This window comes from Ixodes scapularis, unplaced genomic scaffold (assembly GCF_016920785.2).
Source record: "Ixodes scapularis isolate PalLabHiFi unplaced genomic scaffold, ASM1692078v2 PGA_scaffold8__174_contigs__length_109621045, whole genome shotgun sequence".
In the NCBI taxonomy this organism is placed as follows: Eukaryota; Metazoa; Arthropoda; class Arachnida; order Ixodida; family Ixodidae; genus Ixodes; species Ixodes scapularis.
In genome coordinates, this window is record NW_024609883.1 from 107,950,559 (window position 1) to 107,977,890 (window position 27,332).

A 27,332-nucleotide genomic window follows, 5' to 3' on the forward strand; every position below is an offset into this window, starting at 1 on the left:
CGGATAGCACCAGCACAAAGTTCATGAACGTGGCAACAGAAGCAAATAGCCGCTGGAGGGGCGAGCTTCTATTGACTTCCCTAATTATAACTTCTTTGAAGAGGTGATGAAACGATATTATGTTAAAATGACTTCGCACAGGCATGCTGATCCTAGTCTGGCCCAAGTATACGCACCCACACCGCAACTGATACAGAAGTTTCTGAGTCGAATTGCGAGGATAAACGGAGACTATTTGTTTTAGTCTCGCCTTTGCTAAAGCTCGATGACGTAATTGTGGAATCAAAACCACCAGCCTGACCACAGTCGAGCGCGGCTCATGGACTGGACACGAGAACTGCGTGAGCACTCAACCTCGGCTCGTAACAATCAATGCCTCGGCTGACACTTGGGTAGTGGCTCGTGTCCAACCACTGCGGGGATGAGCCTAGCCAAACTCTAACAATGCCTGGAGCTCAGCACGTATTTTCTGCTTTGCCAACGTCAGCGCGTGGCTATGATGAACGTTGGCGGCGTGGGAGAGGCACCAGGCCACGTTGCCACTTCTTGCTTCGAGCCGAGGAGATGAACGATGTTCCTATTTTTTTAATTTCTTTTGGCGACTGTCATAGCCTAGAAAGAAAAGCTAAGATTAGTTTATTCGGTTATTAACGTTTGGAAGTGATTCTAAGTTTTACTGAAAGAAAGTATAAAAAACGTTTCCTGGCCCCTTTTATAAGTGCCCTTTCGCGTACTTAGAAAAGCTTGTAGCGTGAATCAACAGGCGTACTTCGGAACTCGTTTTCATGGACTTCACATTACCTGCATTAGGAAGAGAGATATGCTCGATGGGGGGGGGGGGGGGGGGGGCTTAGGTAAACATATCCTAGTGGTTGACTCGCTAGCCTTTAGTCGGATTTCAAGAATTATTATGCCCTATTGGGTAAGCTAATCTGGGATGGGGCTAAAACCCACGGCGTGAATCACTAAAGCGGGTTTGCCTAAGCACCCACTCCCCCCCCCCCCCCCCCCCCCCCCACACACACACACACCTTTCTCTGCCCCCGTAAACCAGCCGATGTGATGTCCATGTAAACGCGCCAGTCAGGGTTCGGAAACTGTCCTCTTGACTTACTCCACAAGCTTATCCGAATATCTCATGGGATATTCGGTGGGAGGGGGGGGGGGGGGGGGGGAGGGGGGATAGATTGTGATATACAAAACGAGTAATTTTATGTAATCTAAACAACCTCTCTAATTCCTAATGTAAAGTTGGTTGAGTTGTCATTTGCTTTAAATGAGCCCGATCATCTCCCCAGTATTGCTTTCAACGCAATTGCTAAGGTAACGTGACAGGTCGACTTTCGTTCGAGACGCTCCAATGCTTTGAAAACACGGTCAAGTTAAAACCCGATTGGGTCGTTCATGCATGGCAAACATGCCGCCAAGACAAGTCGAAGACACGACAAACACGCATTGACGTAATCCTTTATAACAACTGAAAATATATAAAAAAAAGTTTTATAACTAACAAAAACACCTTCTTGTAGGCTTTCATAACAACGACACATAAAGAAACCCGACCGCGTTGTCAACGAGGCATTTCTTCAACTCTCCTTCGAGCATGGTTGGCTGAACGTTCCTAAAGTGTAAAGTCTGGTTTCATTTTGAGTCCGACCACGACCGACGGTCCGATTTGACGGAGAAAATTAAGCTGCGTCAAAAGTGCACCGTCATGATGCTCATCATCTTTGCGCATTTGCCATCGCCGGCAAAAGCAATCACGCACGGTCAATGTGCCGCGATCCGGCGTTTTTTGTGTTTTTTTTTTTTTTTTGTTATGAGCATGATTGGTTTTGCCGCTGATAGCAAACCCACCAAACCAACCAGCGTCGTGACGCTACACTTTTGGAGCTGCTTGAGACGGCTCTACGGAATCGCAGCTTCGACTGTGGAGTACTTAGGTGAAACGGAGTATAGCTTCGGTCAACGTCGAAAAATGTTTTTTTTTAGAAGCAGCGAAAGAATGTGAAAAATTTCATGTGGACGCAACTACTTTGATGAAGCGAAACCTTCGGCAAGCGCAACATTGAATGAAGAGCTGGTTGATTAGCAAACAGATACGCCATAAAGGTATTTACACTCCGTCGTCTTTTGGTCCTTTCTGACCGTACGATTCTCTCAGCATCGACGGAGAATGGCAGCTGCCTTGAAATTATCTAGATTTTTCTAGCTCCACAGATAACGATGCTGCCAGAGAAATACCGAAACTGCTCGCTCTATCGAGTTCCTCTGGGTTGGGAATGTGAGAACTGGCGGCACCAGAAATTCTCCGCATCTTACAACAAACTCTGGGCAGTCTACTGGAAGGAATTCTGGCGTCTGGATTTGTAAGCGTCCAGCTAGGCCTATAAAAAGCTCTAGACAGCATTATCGCCTCTTGACACGCCGAGCATTCTCTTCGCTGCAAGAGCCGCGCGCCCGACGGGTGCCGGCCTGAGAACCGAGGATGCTCCCACAATATTGTTCCTCTTTCGAGCACACTCGGAGACTCTGCCCTGCAAGTACACTAGGCCCACCGAGTTGACGTCTAAGCCTAACGTGTCCGTCGCAAAGTTTCGAGTCCTCAGAGATTCCTGAGCACATACGCGCACCACCAAACGCAGCGAGTTCTGGAGACTTTGTAGATTGGCCTGATTTCGGATCCGAGCAGAGGACGTCGTCTGATGCCTTTGATCGAAGGTCCCTCGCCATGTTCAGCAGGAGGACAAACGCAGGTGTCTTCGCTGTTCGAGTCTAGAGCGAAGCTTGCAGGAGCAGCGAGGCAAGCACGAGTCCCATCAAGGCCGAGAACATTGCACAGCCGCTGCAGCTTGGCTCGTCGATGCGGTAGCCGGAACAGTGGGTGGACACCAGGTAGCCACCGGCCTTGACGATGATGTCCTCGGCGAGTTCTGCGGCTTCGGCGTCGCAGCGGGCGAGAACGGCCGCCTTGGCGCACTGCTTGTAGCCGTCCATTTGACTGGGAAAGCGCAATGGAAGGGCGGTATTTTGTTAGGACTCGTGCAAAGTAGACCTTCCTGAAGCCGAAGTTGCACTGCTCAGACGTCATAAAAAAGACACGGGGTTCATTGCAGACAGTATGTGCTTCGTATGCTTCGAACATCAATCTCTAAAGATTTCTTTTTTTGCGTGTGACCATGTGATAGGAATGTCATACAAAAAAAAAAAAAAGAAAAACCTAAACCTCAGACAGACTGTCTTTTGTATGATGTATTAGCAGTGTTACCTGGCTGTATATCGCCGATATTAGCCGATATGTTTTGCTGGCGCCCTCTTATGGTTTCCGTTAGGGACGCCACGACCAGGATTTGCCTCGCCGAGATTGGCAGGATACGCCTCGCTATGAACCGGTGATTGGGCAGGTATTATTAGTATACAGGAAGCTATGGTCTGGCCAATCGCGAACTTCGAGCACAGCGAAGCTTTTGGTCGCGCACGTGGCTAATAAACAGACCCTGACAGCTTACGAAAAGCGCGGGCCGTGGCTTAATATAGGTTCCCGATTATTCCTTTGTGATTGGTTCCTCGGTGTTGTTATCAGATAATCGCGGAATCTAATTGGCTGCGGAGCTATAATAAGATTATCATATTCCGCCCAGCCCTGCGTTTCCTGTCGGTGACTAGAGGTACCGTAGTAAAGTACGCTGCCGTCCCCATTGCGAACGGGCCTTTGGAGAGTTTTAGGGAACGTTTTTGCACATCCGATATGATACGATGGGTCTTCCATTACTAACTGTGCACGTGGGAGTCTTCTGGGGTAGCGCATGCACAACTCGTACCTGAGGGCCCATCGAACCGTAGCGGATGTGCAAGAACGGTACCCCTTAAAACTTTCTATTGGCGCATAACTGTTACTCTGGAGTCGTTACCGTCATCAACGCATTATTCGTTTAAAAAACGCACAATGTATCGTAAACTGCCCTGTAATTGTGTTGTTACGTTAAACGTTCTTGGTTTAGCGCTAGTAACCTCCAGGCGTTTTTTCTCGAGCTGTTCCTCCAGGTGTCTTCACTCCCCTCCATCCCGCTAACTCCTCTCCGCCCCATTTACTTTCCCCGCCGGGTCGGCCTGTGTTCCCAAGTATATAGAATGACGGGCTGCGGCCGGTCACGGTGTCAATTTACCCGCTAAATTTAATAGGCAAACTGAATTTATGTGTAGTTCACGTGACGTCAATGTTCCCCCTAAATCTAGCGGGGAAACTGAAGTCATGTGACGTCACAGGCCACGACTTCACGAGCGCGGAGTAGCTCTAAAATTAATTGAAACGTATCTTGCAGATCGTTACCAATATGTTCTAACAAACGGCGAATCGTCAAATAGACTTAAAATACAGCATGGTGTTCCTCAGGGGTCAATTTTAGGTCCCCTTTTTTTCTTATACATGTTAATAATATAACGACTATATCCGGTTCCCCCAATCTAATAATGTATGCGGACGATACCAACGTATTTTTTTCTAGAGTGACGAAAAAATGCCTAGAAAATGCTGCAAATGTCTACCTATTAAAGCTATCCAATTGGTTACAAACAAATTGTTTAACACTAAATACAAGCAAAACTAAGTATATTATTTTTAAGCCGATAAATAAACTCGACTGCAGCCCCATAAGCTTAAAATTTAAAGACACTGTGGTTGAGCAAGTGTCGGAACAAAACTTTTTCGGCGTATGGTTTACTGAGGACCTTTCATGGAACACTCACGTGAATAAACTCAAAGGTGAATTATCTCGTGTTACGGGAAGTATATATAGAATACGAAACTTGCTGCCCACTTCGGTAAAACAGACGTTGTACTATTCTTCGTTCCACTCTAAAATCAGTTACGACATTTTAGTCTGGGGGACGACGATCAATTCGAACTATGTCAAACTTACCACTTTGCAGAAGAGAATTCTTCGCAGGTGCAAAAATTATAAAGGAGATATTAGAACCACAAGAACCCAACCACTATTCATCAAATATAATATGCTTCGGGCAGACCAAGTAAGCTCTTACAATGGATTCACGAACACAGAATATACTGCACACCAAAAGCGAATTTAGGTCCTTACCAACTACGAGTCCCAAAGCGAAGGATGCCTTCAATAAGAACCAATTATGGCCGCACTGCTTTGTCATGTCAGATAACCAAGATGCTCAACAGAACAGACATCACTATAAATTATAATAAAACATTTTATGCCTTCAAGAAACAGTGCCGAAGCTTTCTCGTGAGCAGTGGTATCAGCTTCTCAGTTGTGTAATATGTAAGCTAAGTTGTTATTTTTATTATGTCCTTATATTTCTACAAATGTGGCTCTTGACATATGTTCCATCATTCTTCATTGCTAAACCAAATGGCGGCCATCAGTCCTATTTTATGCTGTGTCCTTCTCACTCTTTTTTCGTGTAAAACCTTTTATTTTATGGTTATATTAGTGATATGATGCTTCTGAGTCATACGATGTTACATTTGTTATACATTTGGAATCATGCTTGTTGTGTAACATGTGATTTTGCTAGTTGTTTGATTGTGCCGTTTTATTTTATTTTACAATTCATAATGTTCAATGTTAAATTCGATGTTTCATTGTGCCTTCTTTTTTATTTTTACTGAGTATACCAAGTTCTGAATATATTTCTTTGCCTTGCTGACTGTTGACCTTTTGGGGGGCAGAGACACTGTCAAGCTTCACGGCTTTATCTCTGCCCCCTGGGCGGAAAAACCTGCCAAACAAATAAAGGGAAAAAACCCGGTAAAACTAGCCAAAGAACGTTTCACATTAAAAAGCTTTAGACCCGCTTTAACAGCCCCGCGTTCCTGATTCGGCAGAAATAAACCTCGTAATTTCTGAGGCTGGAGCGATCTCTTATTTACGTGCTACAGATGTACGGCGCTGTAAATACTAGATAGGCGAGCTCAGCGATCAGCGGCAAAACTGGACTCGTTCAACATTGCATGAAAGGGGATCTCTAAAACACCTAACCCAAGAAAGAAGAGAAAAAAAGACCGGCATGCATTACAAGTGCCCGACGTAGACAATATTTGTTTATTCCTTGTACATTGCGAACAGCGGGACTTTCTTTTTGCATACCATGTCGGTCAATATCAGGGAACTCATTCTATACCCTGTTCACCCTCAACGGGAAAGTGAAGAGGTTTTTGAAAGAAACGAGCTATATGTGAATCACAAAATATTTTTATCCCGTGAATCTGAATTCCCATTCGTTTTCTCCGAAGATTTAACTAAACGCGAGAAAACACAAAAAACCACCGACAAGTCGTTACTGCCACGGCGGACACTTGGGAAGTGGCTCGTGTCCAAGCACTGCCGTGATGAGAACAGCCGAACTCAACGAACAGTGCTTGGAGCTCAGCACGCGTTTTCTATTTAGCCAACCCCAGCTATGGTTAACGTCGGCGGCATAGGATAAGGACCAGGCCACGTGACCGCTTGTTCTGGCTCCGAGTTGCGGGGATGAACGATGCTTATAATTCTCGAATTGTTTTGGCGATTGCCATTGCGTAGAAAGGAACGCTAAGGCAAGTTCATTCAGCTATAAGCGTTAGGGAGTAATTATAAGTAGCGTTTAGAGAAAGTAAAAAATCATTTTCTGACCCCTTTAAGTTGAGGCTGCAGTCAAAGTTACAAGCGGCAGCTAGTTCCCGCTCCTGGCTTTGAGACGGGCCTTTCTAGCGCGAGCGCTTGTTCTGCGGAAAAACGTTTCAAAGCCGCGACCTCGTGCTCTCGTGCCTGTGCCATTAGCTGCAGCCGACTGTTTCTGTTCACTCTCCGGATGAAATGCAGCTCACCAGCAGGAATGCCTTATCTTATCCTGGGCGCTGAGCACTTGTCCCTGAAGTTCTGCCCTCTGTTGCATGTACACGGAGGCGCACTTGTTGTAGTCGTCCTGGAGCTGTTTGTAGCATTTGGAGTGCTTCAGGTACGCTGCAATGGAAACCGACACAGCTCTAAAGGGGGTTGGGATACAATACCGCTTATGGTCAATTACAAGGTGAGAACGATGGAGCGCTTCTGGAATGCTTGACCTCCAGCACGTGAAAGCCTGGCAGTTCGACGACGGAGGCACAGAGCGCCCGGTCGCAGATTTGGAGCACGAAGATCTGGTAGCACCGAGCATGAAAGAGCCATTTCTGGGAACCTGGACGTCAGCACACAGCTTTTGCAGCGTCGAGGACCCGAAACACATTTGTTCACTCGGGGGAAGTGTGTTTCGGAGTCTCACCGCAGCGGGGCGTCAATCACGTGGCTCTCCACTCATTCGTAATCTGCCGCTCCACCTTTTCCATTTCGACGGCCGCTTCTCGTGGCGATCTGCCAGGCTTTGTCACTATATAGGGTCTATTCACTGGGCGCCATATTTGTTGGTGCTGTTTAGAGCGCATGCTCAGAATGAGCTCACATTAATAGGCTGCTAAGACCGGCAACCTTGACGGTGTGGAGTGCACGTTTCAAAATAACTGTGGAGGTTCGCCATCAGCACGCGCTCAGCAATCGCGCAGACAGCTATGGCCGCCAATGAATACACCCTATAGGGAGTATTCACTGGCGGCCATATCCGTGTGCGCTGCTGCTGAGCGCTCGCTGACGGCCTTTTGGAGCGTGCATTTAGCACCATCAAAGTTGCCGGTATTAGCAGGCTATTAAGGGGAGCTCGTTCTGAGCATGCGCTCTAAACATCACCCTCAAATATGTTGTCCAGTGAATACCTCCTATAGGAGGCTAAAGCGCGATCCAAACCAACGCTTCTTTTTGCGCCTGTAGGTCGTGCGGCTGCGGATGTGACGCATTTTCGTGACGTCGCGCCGCTTCTTCGCTCCTTCCGGGCGCGCACGAAGAAGTTGGATGATTTCAACTTCTCTCTGGACGCGCACAAAAACGCGCGGTGACGTAGCAGGGCGCGCCTGTGTCCCGGCCAATCGGTGGAGGGCAAGCTAGTTCCGGCTCCGCGTTTCTCGCCGTCTGGCTGCCCTCTCCTCCCCCCCTTTTATTCTCTTCCAACATGACAACGCGATCTCTCTCTCTCTCTCTTTCTCTCGCCGTCTGGCCGGCCAGTCTGTCGCAGTTGCACCTTGCTTGTGCGCTCGTGCCTGCGTGCGCGCGTGCGCGCTCGCCCGAAGTTTCGCCCGTCCAAACCAAAGCGCACGGTTCTGACTCAGAAAGCGCGCCCGGAAACACCAAAAACGCCACGAAATGCGTCACATCCGCAGCCGCACGACCCACAGGCGCAAAAAGAAGCGTTGGTTTGGATCGCGCTTAAAGCACGAGACGACGAAACGTTGCCGAAGGTAGGAACCTCGCGCTAGAGGCGGGAAAACTGAACTTTCTTCTGGATATTTTCGTTTTGTCAGTGACGTTTATAAAAGGTCAGGCCTACTCATTACGGCATCTTTAGTAGATCTCCGAATCATCCCAAGTGGTAAACAAGGTGAAGCCCGACTGAGAGTACTCGGCAAAGCGACCGACGGGTGCAACTTTACGTCACCTGCGCTTGCATTGCGATTGCCTGAAGCTGAGCAGGGTGGTTATTCATGCTTGTGGGATATCGTGTATATTTCTTCCTTCGTTCAGCTGGCATATCCCACAGGCTTCCATTGCACCGGTTTGGACACGCTTTACAACAAACGTACGGCGTCGCAGACACAAGCTACTCGTTTCTGCATGAATTCAACATATCCACTCTTAGGATCAAAGCGATTGGGCGGTTTGTGAGTTTCCTGGCCTTCAGCGCGAGTGCCATACTATCGACAACAACGTTACTAGGTCAAAGTCAGTTGACGAGCTGCCCTGAACGCGTGACGACTTTTCGTGGCGCGTCCGCTCTCGCTACACTATCACCCCTGCCCGTATGGACGGAAGCGAGGTAGCCGGTGGAACGTTGGACGCACGTTGCCTGCGGGGCAAGAGATATTTTATGGTGCACATAAAGTTTACGGAAACGTCCGCGCAAAAAGAGCGTCGTTCGAAAGCGACTCTTGTCCGTTGAGCCGTTAGATCAGTGCCAGAGATGGCAGTAGGATCGCTATCCGCTCGTTACCTGTTCGCGTGCAGGCGGCAGATAAGAACTGTTTTCGAACGACGATCTCGGCGGAGCTAAAGTAACTGGATCGTAGGAAAGTAGCGCCAAGCTCCTCGTGGGGTCGCCATTTTGGCTTTTGAAATGAAGGCTCCTTGACTTTTGCATTCTTGGGAAGCCGATCTAAATTCGTCGGTGACAGATAGCTTTATAGACACGTTTCTTGTATACCGAGATTTTGCTACCCACACACCAGCGAAACATGTGTACAGCTTCTTACCACCCCCCCCCCCCCCCCCCCCCCCCTTCCGCCCAACCCGGTGTCGGTGCTTCGAAGCATTAAAAAATAATTTTTCTGTTTTCAAATACGCAAGAAAAACACTATAATTCCAAGTGATCCCTGAAATTGGCACGATAGATAGGTTGATTGCACGCTCAGTGCCAGAGATGCTTATATTGGCGAGGAGCGCCCTCAGTACGACGATGCTCCATGGTGATCTGGGTGAGACTGAATTAGAACGACCCTCTCGAAGCTTCGAAGATTTGAAGGGGCCGAAGTGGCGATTCTCATGGCAACGGAAACCGATTAGCCAATCGCCTTGCGAGGTTTTGGTCGTCTGTATCTTAGTATCCGTTTGTGTTCGGCTAGCAGACGTAGGAAGGCAATGGCGCAACTATACCAGGATCCAGTGACTTTAGTTGTAGCCTCTCATCTGGAAGGTTAAGCGATAACGTTTCGGCCTCTGGTGAGCTTTCGGGCGCTTACACGTAACAGAAGCACGACGGAATGAAGCGAGTGCGTGCTTTAGGCCCGGTATTCGAAAAATACTCCCTATATAATATTTAGTCATAGGAATAAGCGCGCATTGTTTTTTTTTTTTTTATATGTTGGGGCGCAGTGAAACCGGGATTGTTTGAATTCAAGCGCACGCAAGGAATGCTTGCTGAGGGGGGAATCTTACAGCGGAGTGGTTAAGGGCTAGTTTCCCCAGTATCGTGTCCGTCCTCAAATGACCTGATGGCACAGAAGACTGGACAGCTACCGCCATCTATAAGCAGGCAACCGGCTTCCCGCTTGTATGGTAGCCGCCGTCGCTCATAGATCGCGGCTAATTTTCGAACCTTTCCACTCTGGCTTGCCAACTTGCGGCCGGCCATTACTTCATTCCCACCATAGTACAGCTTCGCTGGTCTTCCTTCTTCACCAGAGTGGAAAGGCTGATTCTTTTTTTCTATAGATGCTTTATAATCTACTGTTTAAGCTTTTTGTTTATTATTCACTTCTTCGCACGCAGCTATTAAAACCCTATTAAAAAAATCTAATTTGTATGATCAATTTTTCTGTCTAATAAACATATATGAATCATACAAGATATATAAGAACATATACGAACCATATAAGAAACTTTAGAGAAACTTCTCACAAGCTTCTTATATTTTTCTTATATGTCTTATATAGTTCTTATATACTGCTTATATATTCTCGTATATCTTGTATGAGCCATATGTGTTTAATGGAGGCAAGAAATTTCTCATAGAAATGGCTTTTTCTTTAGGGGACGCGTGGGCCTTTATATATGGCAATGTCGCAAACGCCTGTTTCTTCTTCTGAGAGTTCACAAGCAAGCAACGATGGCAAGCTAGTGAAGCGCCCCAAGCAGAAATGCGGGTTTGTGAAAAGGCGTTTTCTGCGTACGTACTCTCCCTGAACTGCGAGCCCTGGCGGCAGAAGTCTTCAATGAGCTGTGCTGCTCCGCTTGTCAGCCTCTTGTAGATGTCGCGCTGCTTGTCGTTGAAGCAACGTTGCGTGAAGCCGTTCACGCATTCCATGGCACCCGTCAGGTGGCTGCGAACAGAAACCACGTAAAAGCTCATGTAAAAGAAGCTAGTTGGGGGTGCGAATTCAGTCTGTGCTTGTACACGGGCCCTAGTGTCAAGCTGTAAATTGGCGTTGAGGCAATCTACCCAACATGACTGGCGGCGAACATGAGTGCCGTCGACTGCGGAGTGCTCAACAAGGGCAGCTCGTCGAGCTCGTCTATTCCTATGAGTGCAAGTAGTTTTGCGTTCACACTGATCTTTAGGGGAAGATCTCCTCAACCGACGTAATTTGCAACAAACTGTCGCAAGTACGCGCCTTCGGAAGCGCTGTGCGGGTGCTCGTTTTCGAGTGGCACTCAGTTGGTTGAACGACGTTTTAGCAAACTAAGTCCCGCCCCCGAGCTTCTAATCGAAAGACACTTTAGCGAATTCGGCCGCTGCGAAGCAGCATGCGCGATTGGGTCGGGTGGCTTATTTTTTGTAATGAGCGCCGCAGACTGGTTGCCGCGAAGCGGCGCGAACGGAGGGAGGGGGGGAGGAGGGGAAGGGGGGGGGGGGGGGTTGGTTGCCACGCGCCTTAATTATACACGTCATTCGCATTCGCATTTGCTCAAATGACCGCTGTTCAGTAAAACGTCATTCAATCACGTGATATGGACTCCCTGTTTTCGTAGCGGGACTGGCCTAAGTCTAGCCTCCCACGTCAACTGTCGCTTGATCTGACTTGATTTGTTCGTTTGCGCATGTTGATGCCGAATAAAGATTTTGGTTTCCATAAAAGCAGCTCCACTGCTCTATGAATTGTGCAACCGTCGTGAATGAACTCAGGTAAGAGTTTGCGAGCCACTTGGCTGGAGGCAGTCGGCCGTTCGGCTCGCATCAAGTTTGTCTATGTTTGCTCCCATCATTTCGCTTCCAAAGGAAAGCAGTTTTCAAGTTGTGCAGTGCACCTGAGGCCGTAATCTGAACACTTGGCGAAAAAGTCAGCGAGGAATTTGACCGCCGTGAATGGACGGCGCCGTGGTCAAGCGCAGCGCCGGCCAATCACGGCCGCCAGATTCCTCGCCGACTTTTTCGCCAAGTGTTCTGATTAGGGCCCCTGGCCTGCCAAATCAAATATGTTAAGGTTGGGTTTTAATAGACCGATCTCACCAAGGTTTTGCTGCATTCGCGAGGCAGCCATAATTTTAGTTCAGAGGGGGCAAGCGGGAATGCACGAGAAGGCTCGTGCCGTCTCGTGCTCTATAAGCGCAGAGTTCGAGGTGGTCGAACGCGCAGAAACTTCTCTCGATGCATTGCGGCAGCGGTGGCGTAGTCAAACTGGCTGATGAGATCGATTTATTGTGCTTCATGACGCTCACCCACCTTGCTCGCGGGTACCTCGGAAAAATAGAAAATAAAAGCTGGATGGACCGCATATTTTTTTGTTAATTTTTCTTGATCTCTCGGTCGTTTTTTGCCACACATCGACAGACGCTGACAGACCCTTGCCGGAAAAGACTTCCGCGCGTCTTCTCAGATGACTAGCGGGCAGTGTTAAACTTTCAGACTAGACGCACGGGATGTCGCAAAAGGGAGACACTACGCTTGCACTCTAAAAAAAGTTCGTGCGTCTACTTTCCCGCACAACACTCGTAGAGCCAATCACCACAACTTACGGAGACAGCTCAGCGAATGACAGTGCCGAAACCTATGTTTAGACCAAATAACGCAGTCTAAGAATTGTGACATTAAGCAATGCAAAACGTCACGCTTGTATTGCTTAATCTCACAACTCAGACTGCGTTTTTTGGTCTAAACATATGTTTCGGCATCGTCATTCGCTGAGCTGCCTCCGTAAGTTCCGGTGATTGGCTCTCCAAGTGTTGTGCGGGAAAGCAGACGCACGGGCTTTTTTTTAGAGTGCGTGTTCCGCCGAGCAGCCAAACAAGTAGTAATGGGCGGGCCCACTAACCTCAAAACTTGGCGCCACAGACTGTGAGCTCCGTCACTCTAAAAAAAAAGTCTGTGCGTCTACTTTCCCGCATAACACTCGGAGAGCCAATCAGCGCAACTTACGGAGGCAGCTCAGCGAATGACGATGCCGAAACATACGTTTAAACCGAGAAACGCGGTCTGAGAATTGTGACATTAAGCAATGCAAAACGTCACGCTTGTATTGCTTAATCTCACAACTCAGACTGCCTTTTTTGGTCTAAACATATGTTTGGGCATTGTAATTCGCTGAGCTGCCTCCGTAAGTTCCGGTGATTGGCTCTCCGAGTGTTGTGCGGGAAAGCAGACGCACGGGCTTTTTTTTAGAGTGCGTGTTCCGCCGAGCAGCCAAGCAAGTAGTAATGGGCGGGGCCACTAATCTCAAAACTTGGCGCCACAGACTGTGAGCTCCGTCACTCTAAAAAAAGTCTGTGCGTCTACTTTCCCGCATAACACTCGGAGAGCCAATCAGCGCAACTTACGGAGGCAGCTCAGCGAATGACGATGCCGAAACATACGTTTAAACCGAGAAACGCGGTCTGAGAATTGTGACATTAAGCAATGCAAAACGTCACGCTTGTATTGCTAATCTCACAACTCAGACTGCCTTTTTTGGTCTAAGCATATGTTTGGGCATTGTAATTCGCTGAGCTGCCTGCGAAAGTTGCGGTGATTGACTCTCCAAGTGTTGTGCGGGAAAGCAGACACACGGGCTTTTTTTAGAGTGCAGCTAAATTACGTCTAACGGCCGCGAGCTCCACATAAATTACGTCTAACGGCGTAAATATTGCACGATTGTTTTTCGGCGAACAATTACTATAAAGGTACGTGTTACGTCTATGTCCTTAAAAAAAATTTTGTTCCTTTTAGTGTCCTTTTAACTCACGTGCCCAGACTGCATTCGCATAGCTTCTAAAATTACAAAAGAATCTGTTAAAAATTAAAATAAAATTTAACGATCTGTATTTTCACGTGCATGAGCCAACAAATTAAGACAAATGAAGCGGACGTATCCTTATTTGCCCTTATATTTAGATGAAATGTTTTCCTTGTACATTAGTAGTTAGTGTTTTTTGGTAGCGAGGACGAACCCAAAAGTTCAGAACCAGCCTTTTAACAAATTATGTGTTCATATCTTAGCAGAATGTAGACTCACGCGGTGAGTTTTAGCGGTTTTAACGTTGAACGTCTCGTCATCGAGAAACACCACCACTTAGAAAACATCGAAGGTAAGACCGGAGTGCAGCATTTCGGAAGTACTCTACGAGGCGCCAGGCGCGGACTGCACACGAGTGCTGTGTCAGCGTTCGGCTGGAGCTCGGGTTCTCACTGACGGGACACAAGTGCCAGCCGAATGGACGAAGCGTTCTGCGCACGCGCAAGCGCCCGATGCCAAGCGGCGGAAGTCGGAACGAAAAATCGAGGAAATTTGGAAGGAGGCTGTATATCAGTGAGTAGAATACGTAACTGCAGCATCTATATAATTGTGTCACACAAAAAAAGAACATCGACGGAAAAAGAAACACGACGTTCGGGTGGACGCCACGGATGCCCCTCTTTCAAGTCGCGTTGGGCACGCGCCGCTGCTCAGAGAGCGAAGAAACTGGTGGCGTAGCTCCCGTTATTGATTGGTAGCGCAGGTAGGTCACTTCCTCGATTGTTAGTTCGTGCAGCCACCGCCTGGTGCCGTCGGTATGTGGAAAAGGTCCATTTGACTCGGCCCGATATCTCGCTCCGACCTCCAGTAGGTGGCGCAGAAAACCAAGCACTGCTGACTCGTTACCTAGAAAATGTTGGCATACTCCGTGAGCGCCGTGACAATGCACTTTTGGCGTTGCTTGATTGGCTCTGTCGGAGCGTGGCGTCGGGTTCGGTGGGACTCAAGGTGCGTTCCCACTTGCGAGTCGGAACGGTCGCGCGACAGATCTTTGTAGCAAAAGCGACCGTTGCAGACGGAATGGTGACCGCGGTTTGGGCACTCGCTTCCAGCTCGAATTCTTAGACTGATCGCCGAGTCGCCCCGCGAGTGAACCCATCAGCGGCGCCTCGGAAGTGACGTGTGGTGCGCCTCAGGTTTGTCTACTTCCGCCATTTGCGAGAGATAGAGCCAACATGTCTGTCAACGCCTTGGTTCTCGGAAGCGAGCATGGATACGCAGTAACGAAGGTCTATAAACAACAACAACAACAACAAAAAATCGTTCAGCTTTTCCTTTTTCGTAAAGAAGGAAGATCAGCCGAGCTGTACTCGATATACTGCGTGCTTCTTCTTCGGCTTCGTCTGTTTTTCGCGCCGTTTCCTACGATGAATTCCCACCAACGCGCCCAACTTTCGATTCTTCTATGATAGCTGGAAAGGTTGCCGCCATCTACGAGCGACGGCGGAAACCATACTGGTTGTGTGCTTGCCGCCGTCGCTTATAGATGGCGGTAGCCGTCCAGGTAGGTCTGTGTCGACATACCGGACACGATCCTGGGGAACCTAGCCGTTAACAACTCCTCTGTAAAAAAAAAAACAAAAAAACAGCGTTTCTATTTGAGCAAGCGCTTGAAGAAAAGCTCCGCCTGGCAGCAAGTCGGCGGCTTTTGGTTTGACGGGCACGTACTGTACCGCGGAAGCTTGTTTGCACGCCGACGTAGCCATTGCGCTGTCATTGCACGGTTCGGAAGGACCGAGGCCCATATCACGAGTCTTTCTCCTACGGCGAAAACGACGCACGTGTAGCTGTGCGATAGCGAAAATGGGAAAGCAGCAAAACACGAACCCGAGCTGTGGCGGGAAAGACAAAATCGACGGCGGCTCCCGAGAGCTCCCGAGAAGCGAGTCACCGGTAGGGACTCGCCGATCGCTGCACTGTGAAGGTCGGAGGTTGCTGGTCGCATGTCGCTAGTCGGTCGCGCGACTGCTACGAATCGTAAGTGTCAACGCGCCCTTCAAGTGAAACGGGCAATGAGACCGAATGACTCACGCAGGAACAAAAATGAAAAGCGCGACTTACTCGCAGATGCGCGTGAGTTCGGGCTCTGTTGTGGCGAAAGCCAGGCTCTTGTTCTGCGAGAGCAGGTCGAGCTTGCTCACGCACTCGGACACCTCTTCGTTGTGGCACGAGCCGCCATTGCTGCGGACGGGACTGGAGCCGTTGGACGAGTGCTGCCCCAGGGCGGTCGAGGCGGCCCAGGCGCTCGATCCTTGGTTCCAGGACTGGCTGCACCACAGGACGCCTGCAAGCACAGGGACAAGCAATGCTTCAAACCCGAATCCACGCAGTAGTTGATTGCGTCAAGGTTTTGTACACCACTACTTTGTATCACAATCGGAGCAGATTAAGAAAGGGCGGGGGGCGCTTTGACTAATGCTTAAGTCCCACTATACTCCGTTCACCCTTAAGCTGAAACTACAACCAAAGTTACCTCCTAGCTTTGAGACGTGCATTTCTAGCGCGAGCGCTTATTCTCCGGAAGAACGATTCAAAGCAGCGATCTCGAGCTCTCGTGCTTGTGGCATCGCCTGCAGTCTCAGATTAGGGCTGAAAGGAGTGGAGGGCGACAAACATAACCAACCGACACCGACAAGCCTGAAACACTTGCAGCGTGTACTATCGGGGAAAAATGAAATGCGAACAGAGGAGCGCGTGGCTCGCGGTACAGGCTGCGCCGCCTGGAAGTGAGCCTAGGAGCGAGGGTGCGTGGCCTACTCCGACGTGTTCACGCCCCTCTCTCTGCGCTCTTCGAGCTTCAGCAGTGCGCCTCTTAGTGCGAGCTATCACCGCTATCTTTGCTGGCTCAGCGCGTGCGGTGCAAAGAAGCTCGCCGCACTCACCGAGCAGGCAAAGATAGTGGTGACAGCTTCCAGCGCACTGCGAGGCGCACTGCCGAAGCTGGGGGAGCGCCAATCGAGGGGCGTGAACACATCTAAGTAGGCCACGCACCCTCGCCCCCAGGTTCACTTCCAGGCGGCGCAGCCTGTACCGCGAGCCACGCGCTCCTCTGTTCGCATTTCATTTTTCCCCGATAGTACATGAAAGTTGCTTTGGCAGGCTTGCAGTCTCTCAGTGTTCGTGCTGTTATCACGAATGATTGCAGGCACGTCAAAAGTATCCTCGTGTCATAGCCTCCTCTAGACTCACAAAGCCTGGCAGTTCGACGACGGGGCCAAAGAGTGCCCGGTCGCAGATTTGGAGCGCGAGGATCTGGTAGCATAGAGCATTTGTGGTATTCAGCGCACTGCTTCTGCAGCGGCGAGGACCCGAAACATGGTTTTCAAACCCGACGAGAAAAGAAGCGGTAGTTTGAGGAACGCGAGTAGCACGAGCGGACATTCCATCGCTCGGAAGAAGTGTGTTTCGGCTTCTCGCCGCAGCGGGGCGCCCGTTACATGCCCCTCCTGTCATCCGTTGTCTGCCACTCTACCTTTTCAATTTCGGCGGCCGCTTCTCGTGGCGATCTGCCACGCTTTATCAGTATAGAGGAGGCTATGCTCGTATGCAGGCTGCACGTGCTTGCGATTCGTCGATGTCGGTTGCATCCGTTTGTCGCTCTATTCTCCGTTCACCTTGTAGCTGAGACTGCAGTTAATGCCGCAAGCACGAGATCGCGACTTTGAAGTGTTCTTCTGCAGAACGAGCGCTAGCGCTAGAGATGCTTGTCTCAAAGCCAGGAGCGCGGACTAGATCGTGCTTGCAGCTTTAGCTGCGGTCCAAGCTTAAAGTGACTATTAAATCACTTTCGAACTTTATTTTTTCAAATAAAGACCCAATTAATCATCACCATTCATAGAACCCGGAGCAGGAATCCATTTTCGTTTTATTTCCTCCAGTTATGCACAGAAAGAAAGGTGAAAGCTCAAGTCTGCTTATCTCCTCCGACCGGACTCTGCTACCAACACGTGAAATCACGAGGCCGTGACGTAAAGTATGCCTTTCTATCGGAAACGGAAGTTTTTTCAACCGAGCGAGGGAGCCGCGTTGGACACGAGCCATTCGTCACACGCACATATGTGCTCGTCAACAATCAATCCGTCGACGAATATTCGGATTCGCGTTCGTGGCCAATGAGTGCCGTGATGGCACTTATCATCACTTGCGAGGGACAAGTTCCATGGTCTGCTTAGAAAGCACGAATGGAAGCTTGGAGTCATTGCATCCGGTGCCCATCCACGTCACGACCCCCTGATTTTCCGTTTCGCTTTTAGATTGAGGAGGAAAGGTAAGGAGGAGCAAGTGGAAAAATCATTTCATGATTCCTTTGGGCGTGAGCGGAGTATAATTGGGCTAGGCATGCACATTTTTTCATGAAAAAAAAAGGACATGCTCCAACTTATTATAGAAGGAAACGCTTAGTTTTTGCTGAAATTACAGATATTAGGTAAACAAAATAGATATGGGCAAAGCTTCGTTGCGCACATCTATTTTGATAATCGTCACAGATGTAACGTCACGCAACGTTGACGATAACCAAACGCTGCGTAACATGTGACGTCACGCGACGCTAATGGACCCGTTCTATTTAGTTTATCGTCAAAGATGTGACGTCAAGCAACGCTGCGCGACGTCACATCTCAAACCTCCGAGCCAAGTGTCACACACACACACAAAGAAGCATGACCCATATGTCCGACCTGATCCCAAAGGGATACTGTACATAAACCCGTGGTGTGGCAAGCATCGAGCATCATATTACAGCTCCCCAGCCAAAAAGATAGCGGCATTAGTGAATGTGAGCTGTCGGGAACGAACCACCAAGCAAGCGGCGTGAACATATTAAGCCCCGAGTTTCTTACGTTGTCAGTGATAATGCGGAGAGCACGTTTATCTGCTTCTTTTGCACGGGTCACGTCAGAACGCAGAGCTATGATTAGCTCTGATTGGAAGGATAATGAGTAGACATCAATGCTAGCTGCCTCGAGGTCTACCCAATCAACCAATCGGAGCTCGGGGTCGTTCTGACGTCACCCTTGCGAAAGAAGCGGGCGAACTCGCACTCCCCACATGCGTCTATTGCCTCCTTATCCTTTTGTCAATCTGGGCACGAAGGAGGCGCTTTGGGCGGACCCCTGGGCGCCTTCAGAGTCGCCCGAAAATGCGAGTACTCCATCTCGAGTTGATGACTTAAGCATCAAGAGCAAAAGCGCGAAAGCGTAGCTTCGAAAAAAAGTGGTATTTGCCGGAAGCGCCGCAGAAGGAAGACGCTTCCTAAAGCCGTCCACTTGCACACGTGCCTCTACAAAAGAACGTCGCAGCATTCTTTAGGTGGAGTACAATTTGTTAGAGCATTAACGCAGTTGAGCGAGACACGCTCTGTGGGTGCTTTCTACAATCAATAAATCGCGGACGCTTAGGCTCTCAACCACAGTCCCACTCTCAGCACTTCTTGCAGGCGAGGCGGAACCCTTCCCTTCTGAGCCGTTTTAATCTCGAACTAATTCCCCTCGGAAGACAGGCGTCGCTCGGCAACTCGTCCTAATTATTCCTTTGGACGACATCGCAGTTCTCGAAGCCGGAGTCATATTGGACGTTCTGAATCGTACCAATTATCCACGTGGCGACTTTTTTTATTCTTCTTGACGAAGAGAACTCTCCAATACTGCCCTTGATTGTTAACACGCACGCAAACGCACGCATTGACGAACAGGCGTGCATAGCGACAGACAGGCGCAGGTACGCATACGTGCATACACGACCACAGACGCGGACATGGAACACACATGCATGATCGCGTGTTCCCAATTAAGCGCGGCGTCCAATTTTAGAGACTAGAGGGTCCTGCGAATACTACCCGGGCATACGAAGTGGAACGACTTGAACTGCAGTTTGAATGGGCCTCGGCGTAGAGCGCCGGGGTTTTGAATCGCGTCTTGACAAGAGGATTGGCGATCGGGGAAATTGAGTCATTAAAGAGTTTTAGTAGATCGGGCCGAGGACTCCGATAACAATACCCGATACTCCGCCACCGCTTTTGCGTATGCATCGTTGCGTTATTAGAGAGTTTTAGTAGATCGTTCCGATACCTCCGATAGCCCCGATAACGATACTATGCATGCACAAGGGAGGCGGTGGCGGAGTATCGGGTATCGTTATCGGAGTCATGGGAACGATCTACTAAAACTCTCTATTGGGGCGGTGGGGGCTATCGGAACGATTTACTAAAACTCTATTCTTCGCGTGCTAACAGAGATACAGTACTTACCTCGTTTGCTCGGGACTCAGGAAACCGGATATTTGAATAATCGAGCGCGTTCCGAAGGCCACGAGGACGGAAATAACATGTTTATAACGCTGTTTAGCGTCTTATGAGATTACAATGAAGTGCGCTTCTTGCGCTATATTGCGGCGGCTCGTGTTTTCCAGAGTGTTTTTTGTATGATGCTTAAGCAGAGTGACCCCGGCTTTGGGGACCATAGTAATATGCACGAAATGAAAATAGAAGAAAATCAAAGAATAAAAAATAAGCTCGAGTACGTTGTGTTTTTATATTCTTCATGCTAAACATATGTACGCCATGAAATCCCCACGCGTCATGTCCTCTCCTTTTGCGTTTGTTCACGCTCGTCCTTGCCATTTTCTGAAACCGCATGACGCTGATGACATCTGGCCGGGGGTCTCCTAAGGGACCAAGTCGTAGTGCTACGGTGCCACCCAAAAGAAGGCGAGCTCTAACACGAGTGCCACGTTCCTCTGGGACTCGTGTTATCGCCGACTGAGTCTCACCCAGGGTGCAAGATAGACAGGTGGGGAAACGGCCCATAGAAACCTACCGCAGCGCCGTGACCCGATTGTGTACTCGTCTGCTTGCGGGTGGCTTGCGGGTACTCCCGATTTGCGACAGATGGCGCTGCGACGAGAAGAAAGAAATTGGAATCGAATTTGCATGGAACTCTATGGGAGAGTGCGCAAAATAAACTGAGAGCACGAGAGTCCTCCATTGAAAATCCACGAGAAACCATCTCCGTCAGTTTAACCGGTCGCCAGCTTTCGCCCACCCGGAGTGAAAGTTCGCGGTGCTCCACATAGATGGCGCCACAGAAAAAGAGAAAACCGAGGGGGACACAATCGGGTCGCTCATTTGGCTCTCGTTTCACCACCTGTCTATCTTACACCCTGGTCTCACCCCAAACCAGGGTGCAAGATAGGCAGGTGGTGAAACGAGAGCCAAATGAGTGGCCGGATTGTGCCCCCCTCGGGTTTCTCTTTTTCCGTGGCGCCATCTATGGGGAGCACCGCGAACTCTCGCTTCGGGTAGGCGAACGCTGGCGACCGGTTAAACTGATGGAGAAGGTTTCTCGTGGATTTTCAATGGAGGACTGTCGTGCTCTCAGTTTATTTTGCGCACTCTCCCATAGAGTTCCATGCAAATTCGATTCCATTTTTTTTCTTCTCGCTGCAGCGCCATCTGTCGCAAATCGGGGGCACCCGCAAGCCACCCGCAAGCAGACGAGTACACAATCCGGTCACGGCGCTGCGGTAGGTTTCTATGGGCCGTTTCCCCACCTGTCTATCTTACACCCTGCCCCAAACGCTAACGTAGTACTCGGGGTCTAGTTTGTGTCCCGCATTGGCCTTTTTTAGGTAATCACACCGAAGCCGTACACGCCTTTGATATGGCTGGGAGGCGTAGCCGAGACACAGGCTCCTCTCTTCTATCGACAGTAAACATCTTCACCAGCGTCGAACGCGAGGTCATATACAACGCTCTGTACTCCGTTTCACCCTGAGCTTGACCACAGCTAATCGCTACGTTCGAATGATGCAAATTAATGATGCTATAACCTATTAAACCAATCACGCACCATAAACGCGCAGCGCTCCTACGTTTTGTTTTGCGTGGTTGTGGTATATTCGGTGATAGCAGACGAACAAATACGACGAGGGCCGTGACGACGCACTTTTTTCGCAGCCCGATAGGCTCCACTTGATATCAACGTCGGCCGTGGTCGGACTTTAAAAGTGAAGCCTATGGTGAACGGAGGATCCCAAATTGGGTAAATCTGTACTTCCGTGAAACGCTGGAAATCCTCACTTCTCCAAGTACCGCCATCGTTTGGGCGTACTGCGGGGGCTCCTATTGGATGCCGGCGACGCGTCGACATTTTCGGCCCATGGTGCGGCCAACATCCAGACGCACACGCTCCTATTGGTCTTCCGTGGCTGCCGGCGACGCACCGCCATTTGCGAGCACGCTCCTATTGGTCTTCCGTAGATGCCGGCGCCGCGCCGTCTCGACAAACTAAAATGGCGGCGAAGCCTTTGGCGCAGGTGCGTCCCAGCATGCACCAGCTTGGTGGTAGTTGTTTACAATATAAATTTATCCGGCGCTTTACGCTCACGTAGCTTCCAGCGCTCTCTCATGGTTTCGTCGGCCGATTGCCCGGATAATCAAGATGCGCACATTTCCATCGCGGAACGCGCTCAAAACGCGGGGTAACATTCTGCATCTCGTTGGAAGGGTTCGCTCCTAAGCCTATCTCGCCCAATTAGTGGAATGAGGACGATCCCCGTCCACTTCAGAAACGAACCAGCGGGCCCCGTTCTAGAGGCGTCTACCAGTCTCTTCTCGCGAATAGGAAGTGCGGTAATGAGTCGGATGACGTATGCGAGAGTATACCCTCCACGGATACATGGGTACAGCGTGTTGTTTGTTTGAAAGGGCTTCAAGGATCCATATCACATGAGCGAATGATGTTCTAGCGAACAGCGGTCATTTGAGCGAATCGAAGTTTCAGCGAACTACTGGTATTTTTTAGATATTTGAGATGTTGTCTCCGTCTCATTCGTATAAATTGTGACTCCGTCTCATTCGTATAAATTGAAAAAGAGTGGGTCAAGTATGCTGCCCTGCGGTTCACCCTCCTCGGAGAGTTGCAAAGAAGAATCACGATTACTATTTTAGACATACTGATTTTGCTGTTCTGAAACCAAATATTTCAACCGCAAGTGTATACCACAATCTCTAGAAAATACAACGGGTTTTATTTGCTATACGCAAAAAACAAAACACCACAAACAACCCTTGGATTGGTGATACAGAAATTGTGGTCTTGGGCCACCTCTCCTTTCTGGCAAGCTTGTTTGACTATTTTATTCTACTGTGCCTCAAGGTTTTTTTTTTTCTTTTTGAGGTTTTTTTTCGATATTTCTGTCGACGAGACGGACCATTAGGCGCGTGTAATCCCTGCTTCTTCCGAAGAAAGGACCAGCTAACGTGGACTGATGAGGCGATAAATCCACGGCGTTGAACACCAAACTCCGCGGGAGATCCAAGCATGCGGTGTTCTCAAGCAGCGTCTTCTTTCTTTTTGGAAACCCTAGATAGAGGAGACTCACAAGCTAACCGGGGACTTCATTTTCAGAAGTACCACGGCCCGTAGAAATACGAATAAAAAATCCATTACCGCCGCGCTAGTTGGTGTATGTTTTTTTTTAAATACTTTTCAACAGAGCCAACCGTTACACCAGCTTCAAAGTTGCTCACTAGCGAAGTGTTTTTATTTTGGATGTGCTATCACTCTAAAAAAACAGAGCAGTTCTGTGTTAGTCTACAGTACAGCCACAGCGACAGCTGTCACACGTCACGGTGAAGTCATCAGGCATCGGCGTCGCGTTCACTAACCGTGCGGTCCGTGAACAAAAGCGTTCGGAACGAAAGAGACATCTGTTTTGATCCGAACGCTTTTGTTTTCTTCAATTCTGTTCCGAACGCTTTTGCTCCTCTTTTTTTTTCCGAAGCGCTTTGAAAGCGCTTCTTCCGGCACGAGCTCTTGGCATTAACGATGCTATGATGACATATTTTTATAGCATTTTTTTTAAGAGTGCGCGTGCAGTGGGCATTTCATACTACAAAACCCCTAAGTTTAGAGCGGGTTATTAGGGAGTTTCTGTAGATCGTTTTTGCCGTCTCACAGCGATCTCTCCGACCGGCTAGGATACCCAGAACTCTACAGTCAAGGCCATCGGTGCGCAGGAGAAGTAGCGCGGCTTCTTCGTTACGCAGGGCTTAGGAGTGCGAAATTCGGTCTACGAAAACTTCCTACTAACTCCGTGCCGCTTAACACCCAGCGGACCCGACTTCCATTCCAGCGGGTGGCGGGTGATTTTCGCAAGGATTTCGCAACATCAAGGACGGACGCCCTACACTCTAAAAAAAGCCCGTGAGTCTACTTTCCCGCACAACACTCGAAGAGCTAATCGCCGCAACTTACAGAGGCGGCTCAGCGAATGACAATGCCAAAACACATGTTTAGACCAAAAACGCAGTCTGAGGTGTGACATTAAGCAATGCAAGAGTGACGTTTTGAATTGCTTAATGTCACAACTCAGACCGCGTTTTTTGGTCTAAACATACGTTTCCGCATTTTCATTCGCTGAGCTGCCTCCGTAAGTTGCGGTGATTAGCCCTCTGAATGCTGTGCGTGAAAGTAGACGCACAAATATTTTTTAGAGTGTACATCCCCAACTACAACTACTAAAACTACAGGGTGAAACAAGGAGACGTCAGGCTCTTTAAATCGACCGGAAAATTCGGTTTCTTAGCCTATCGCGCTACGACTTTGTGCAGCGTTGCCCACAGATGGTGCATTTTTTTTCTGTAAAATTTGCAAAGAGCGAACTTACCTGAGGAAAAAGTAAAGAAAGAAAAAGGCTTAGCTCCTATGGAAACGCAGCGACACCACCGGTCTGCAAACAACACGGCGCCGTTTCGCACGGGACACAAGAGATGGCGCAAGCGGTCGCGACGCCAACTGCCGCCAACGAACGAGCAGACGACGCCGAGAGCCGGCCCTTTTGCAGACAAGGAACTGCAGTTCCTTGCTGTTACCGCACCTGTTTTTTTTTTTTTGTTTGTTTGTTTGTTTGTTTTTGCGACTGTCGCCGCCTGCGGAATGCGCGCCGCTTTTGAGTCGAAAAGATCGTCTGCTAAAAAGGCCTGCTCTCGGCGCCGTATGCTCGTTCGTTGGCGGCGTTTGTTGCGCCATCTCTTGTATCCCGTGCGAAATGGCGCCGTGTTTTTTGCAGACCGGTGGCGTCGCTGCGTTTCTATAGGAGGTAAGCCTTTTTCTTTCTTTAGTTTTTCCTCAGGTAAGTTCGCTCTTCGCAAATTTTACAAAAAAAAAAAATGCACCATCTGTGGGCAGCGCTGCACAAAGTCGTAGCGCGATAGGTTAGGAAACCGAATTTTCCGGTCGATTTAAAGAGCCTGGCGTCTGCTTGTTTCACCCTGTAGAACATCAACAACGAACGTCATTTCCAGTGGTGGGAAGAGCCCCTGAGGGCTCTCGCTGTAAAACAAATATCTGGAACGTCTGCTCGCCCACCAAGCAGTTGGAGGAGCCAATCCCTGCATTCTCCCGAAGACGCTGGCCGACTGACGTGACTGATATAAGGAAAAAAAAAAAAAAAACGGTAGCGCTGACACTTTTCCCAGGTTTAAAGAAGATATGATTAGCCTCTTCATACGCCGAGCTCCAGATTGCAGCGATCGGCGGTCTTAAAGGCCCTGCGGGAAAACAGAAGCGCTGGATTTCTTAGAGTCTATGAAGGCTTCCTAGACAGAGAGATAAGAAGACTGACTACACTTTAAAAAAAGCCCGTGAGTCTGCTTTCTCGCACAACACTGGGAGGGCCAATCACCGCAACTTACGGAGGCAGCTCAGCGAATGACGATGCTGAAACATATGTTTAGACAAAAAAACGCAGTCTGAGCAATGCAAGCGTGACGTTTTGCATTGCTTAATGTCACAACTGAGACTGCGTTTTTTTGGTCTAAACAAATGTTTCGGCATTGTCATTCGCTGAGCTGCCTCCGAAAGTTGCGATGATTGGCTCTCCAAGTGTTTTGCGCGAAAGTAGAAGCACAGACTTCTTTTAGAGTGTAGGATCGAAAACAAAATGCAGGGTGGGGCCTATTCTGAGCGCATGTCGCGATTGTTCCTCCGGCCTTCTGATCGGCTCGCGCCACAGTCTCTTTGGCTAAACAGCGATAATAACATCATCGGCAATCGTGACGCCTTACTTTTCTCGAGCTGGCACCGATTATAACAATACGCAAATTCCGGATCTGAAACTTTACGAATGCCACCGACAGGGTGCAAGCAAGTTGACACGTTTTATCAGAAATCTATGAGACATATTTAATTTCAATAATATTTATTTGATTTAAAATTTGATTTAAATTTCTGAAGCTAGAAAAAAAGGGATTTGTCCCTTTTTTAAGACGCGGGGCCAAATGATACAGTTTGTGTGTAGCGCCGTATCCTAGACAAGCAATCGGAGTACGTTAAAACTTCCCATAGAGATGCCGTGATCTATACACTCTGCACGCGTAAAAGTTGAGAGCTGTCGAAGAGAGTGTTCCGAAGGGAAGAAATATGGAGTTGGGGTTGACGTATTTACCCCCCCCCCCCCCCCCCCTGTTAAAAAGGCGCAAAATTCAGTGCGAGTTTTCTCTTCGAGCGAAATTTTCCCTCCGGCAAAATGCGACAGTTTGGCATTCTAGGACGCGCATGTCCATAACGCGCGAGTCTCCTCGTTCCTTCTGATTCATATTTTTTTTTTTCTCCCGGTGTCTGAACTGGCTCGAACGTATAAAAAGCAAAACAAAAAAAAACACAAGAACTTCATGAAGCAAAAGTTACATCAGCAAACCTCCGTAAAATTGTGAAGTAGCAGAGTCACTCTCTTCGCGCTGTCGCCACATTTTTTGGTGTACCAAAGGATGCGCTTCAAAGGCGAGCCGAACTGCTCTGTGATTGTGAAAAGCGGCGGCTCTACAAAAAATGGTTGGGCTACAGAAGGCACGCTCTTTCCGACGTTTCAAGAGTCAAGAATATTTCTTCTGTATCTAACGTAGGGCAGAAAAAGAAAACAAGCAGGTTGGAAAGCAGCTTTGACTTAACGCCGTCTCTTTACAAGGCAAAGCTGGTGTTGGCAGCTTGCAACCATAATTCGGTGTTCTGCGCCGAATTGCGCGCAGTGTCCGATCGTTTTGCAGACCGTGCGATGGCAGACCACAAGGGACAGGCAGTGCCTGGTACGCAAATAACTTTGGAACCAAGCAGCCCCACATTTGGTGTGGATCGAGTGCATGGAATGCAAGGAGTGCGCCCATGAAGAGTGCGTTGGAGCTGACACAGTGTGTTTGAAGTGTTCTTTTTGCAAAAACTGAACGCATATCAGGTTTTGTTTGGTGTGTCTGATTTCACCCCACTAGCTTCTTTCATCTCGCCCCACATGCGGGACAAAATGAGATGTCGTGTGACTTCAAGATGTTTTAGTTTTGTTTGAAGTTTCGCTTGCTCCAGGTAACTAATTTTTACTGAGCAGAGGTTGAACATATTTAGGAATATCCCCGTACAGTGTTTTTCAAAATATTAAAACAAAAGTAAAAATTACTGCTAAAATAAAATAAAAAAAGCTCTCATTTTGTCCTTCCTTACACTACTTTTAAACATGGCGTGCATTGATCGATCAATCACTGAAAACA

The 27,332-nt window shown here is 48.8% G+C and overlaps 1 protein-coding gene across 1 annotated transcript in view; it reads right to left on the minus strand.

Annotated features, from left to right (window-relative positions):
- Nucleotides 1-1,451: 1,451 nt before the first annotated feature.
- LOC8034699 overlaps nt 1,452-27,332 on the minus strand; it is a 252,947-nt gene continuing 227,066 nt past the window's right edge. Inside the window, exons 2-5 of the mRNA XM_029977378.4 lie at nt 15,857-16,079; nt 10,764-10,909; nt 6,839-6,974; nt 1,452-3,001 (exon numbers count right to left, since the gene is read on the minus strand). Of these exons, the coding sequence (XP_029833238.3) occupies nt 2,776-3,001; nt 6,839-6,974; nt 10,764-10,909; nt 15,857-16,079 (731 nt within the window). The 3' untranslated portion in view covers nt 1,452-2,775. The remainder of the gene's footprint in view (nt 3,002-6,838; nt 6,975-10,763; nt 10,910-15,856; nt 16,080-27,332) is intronic.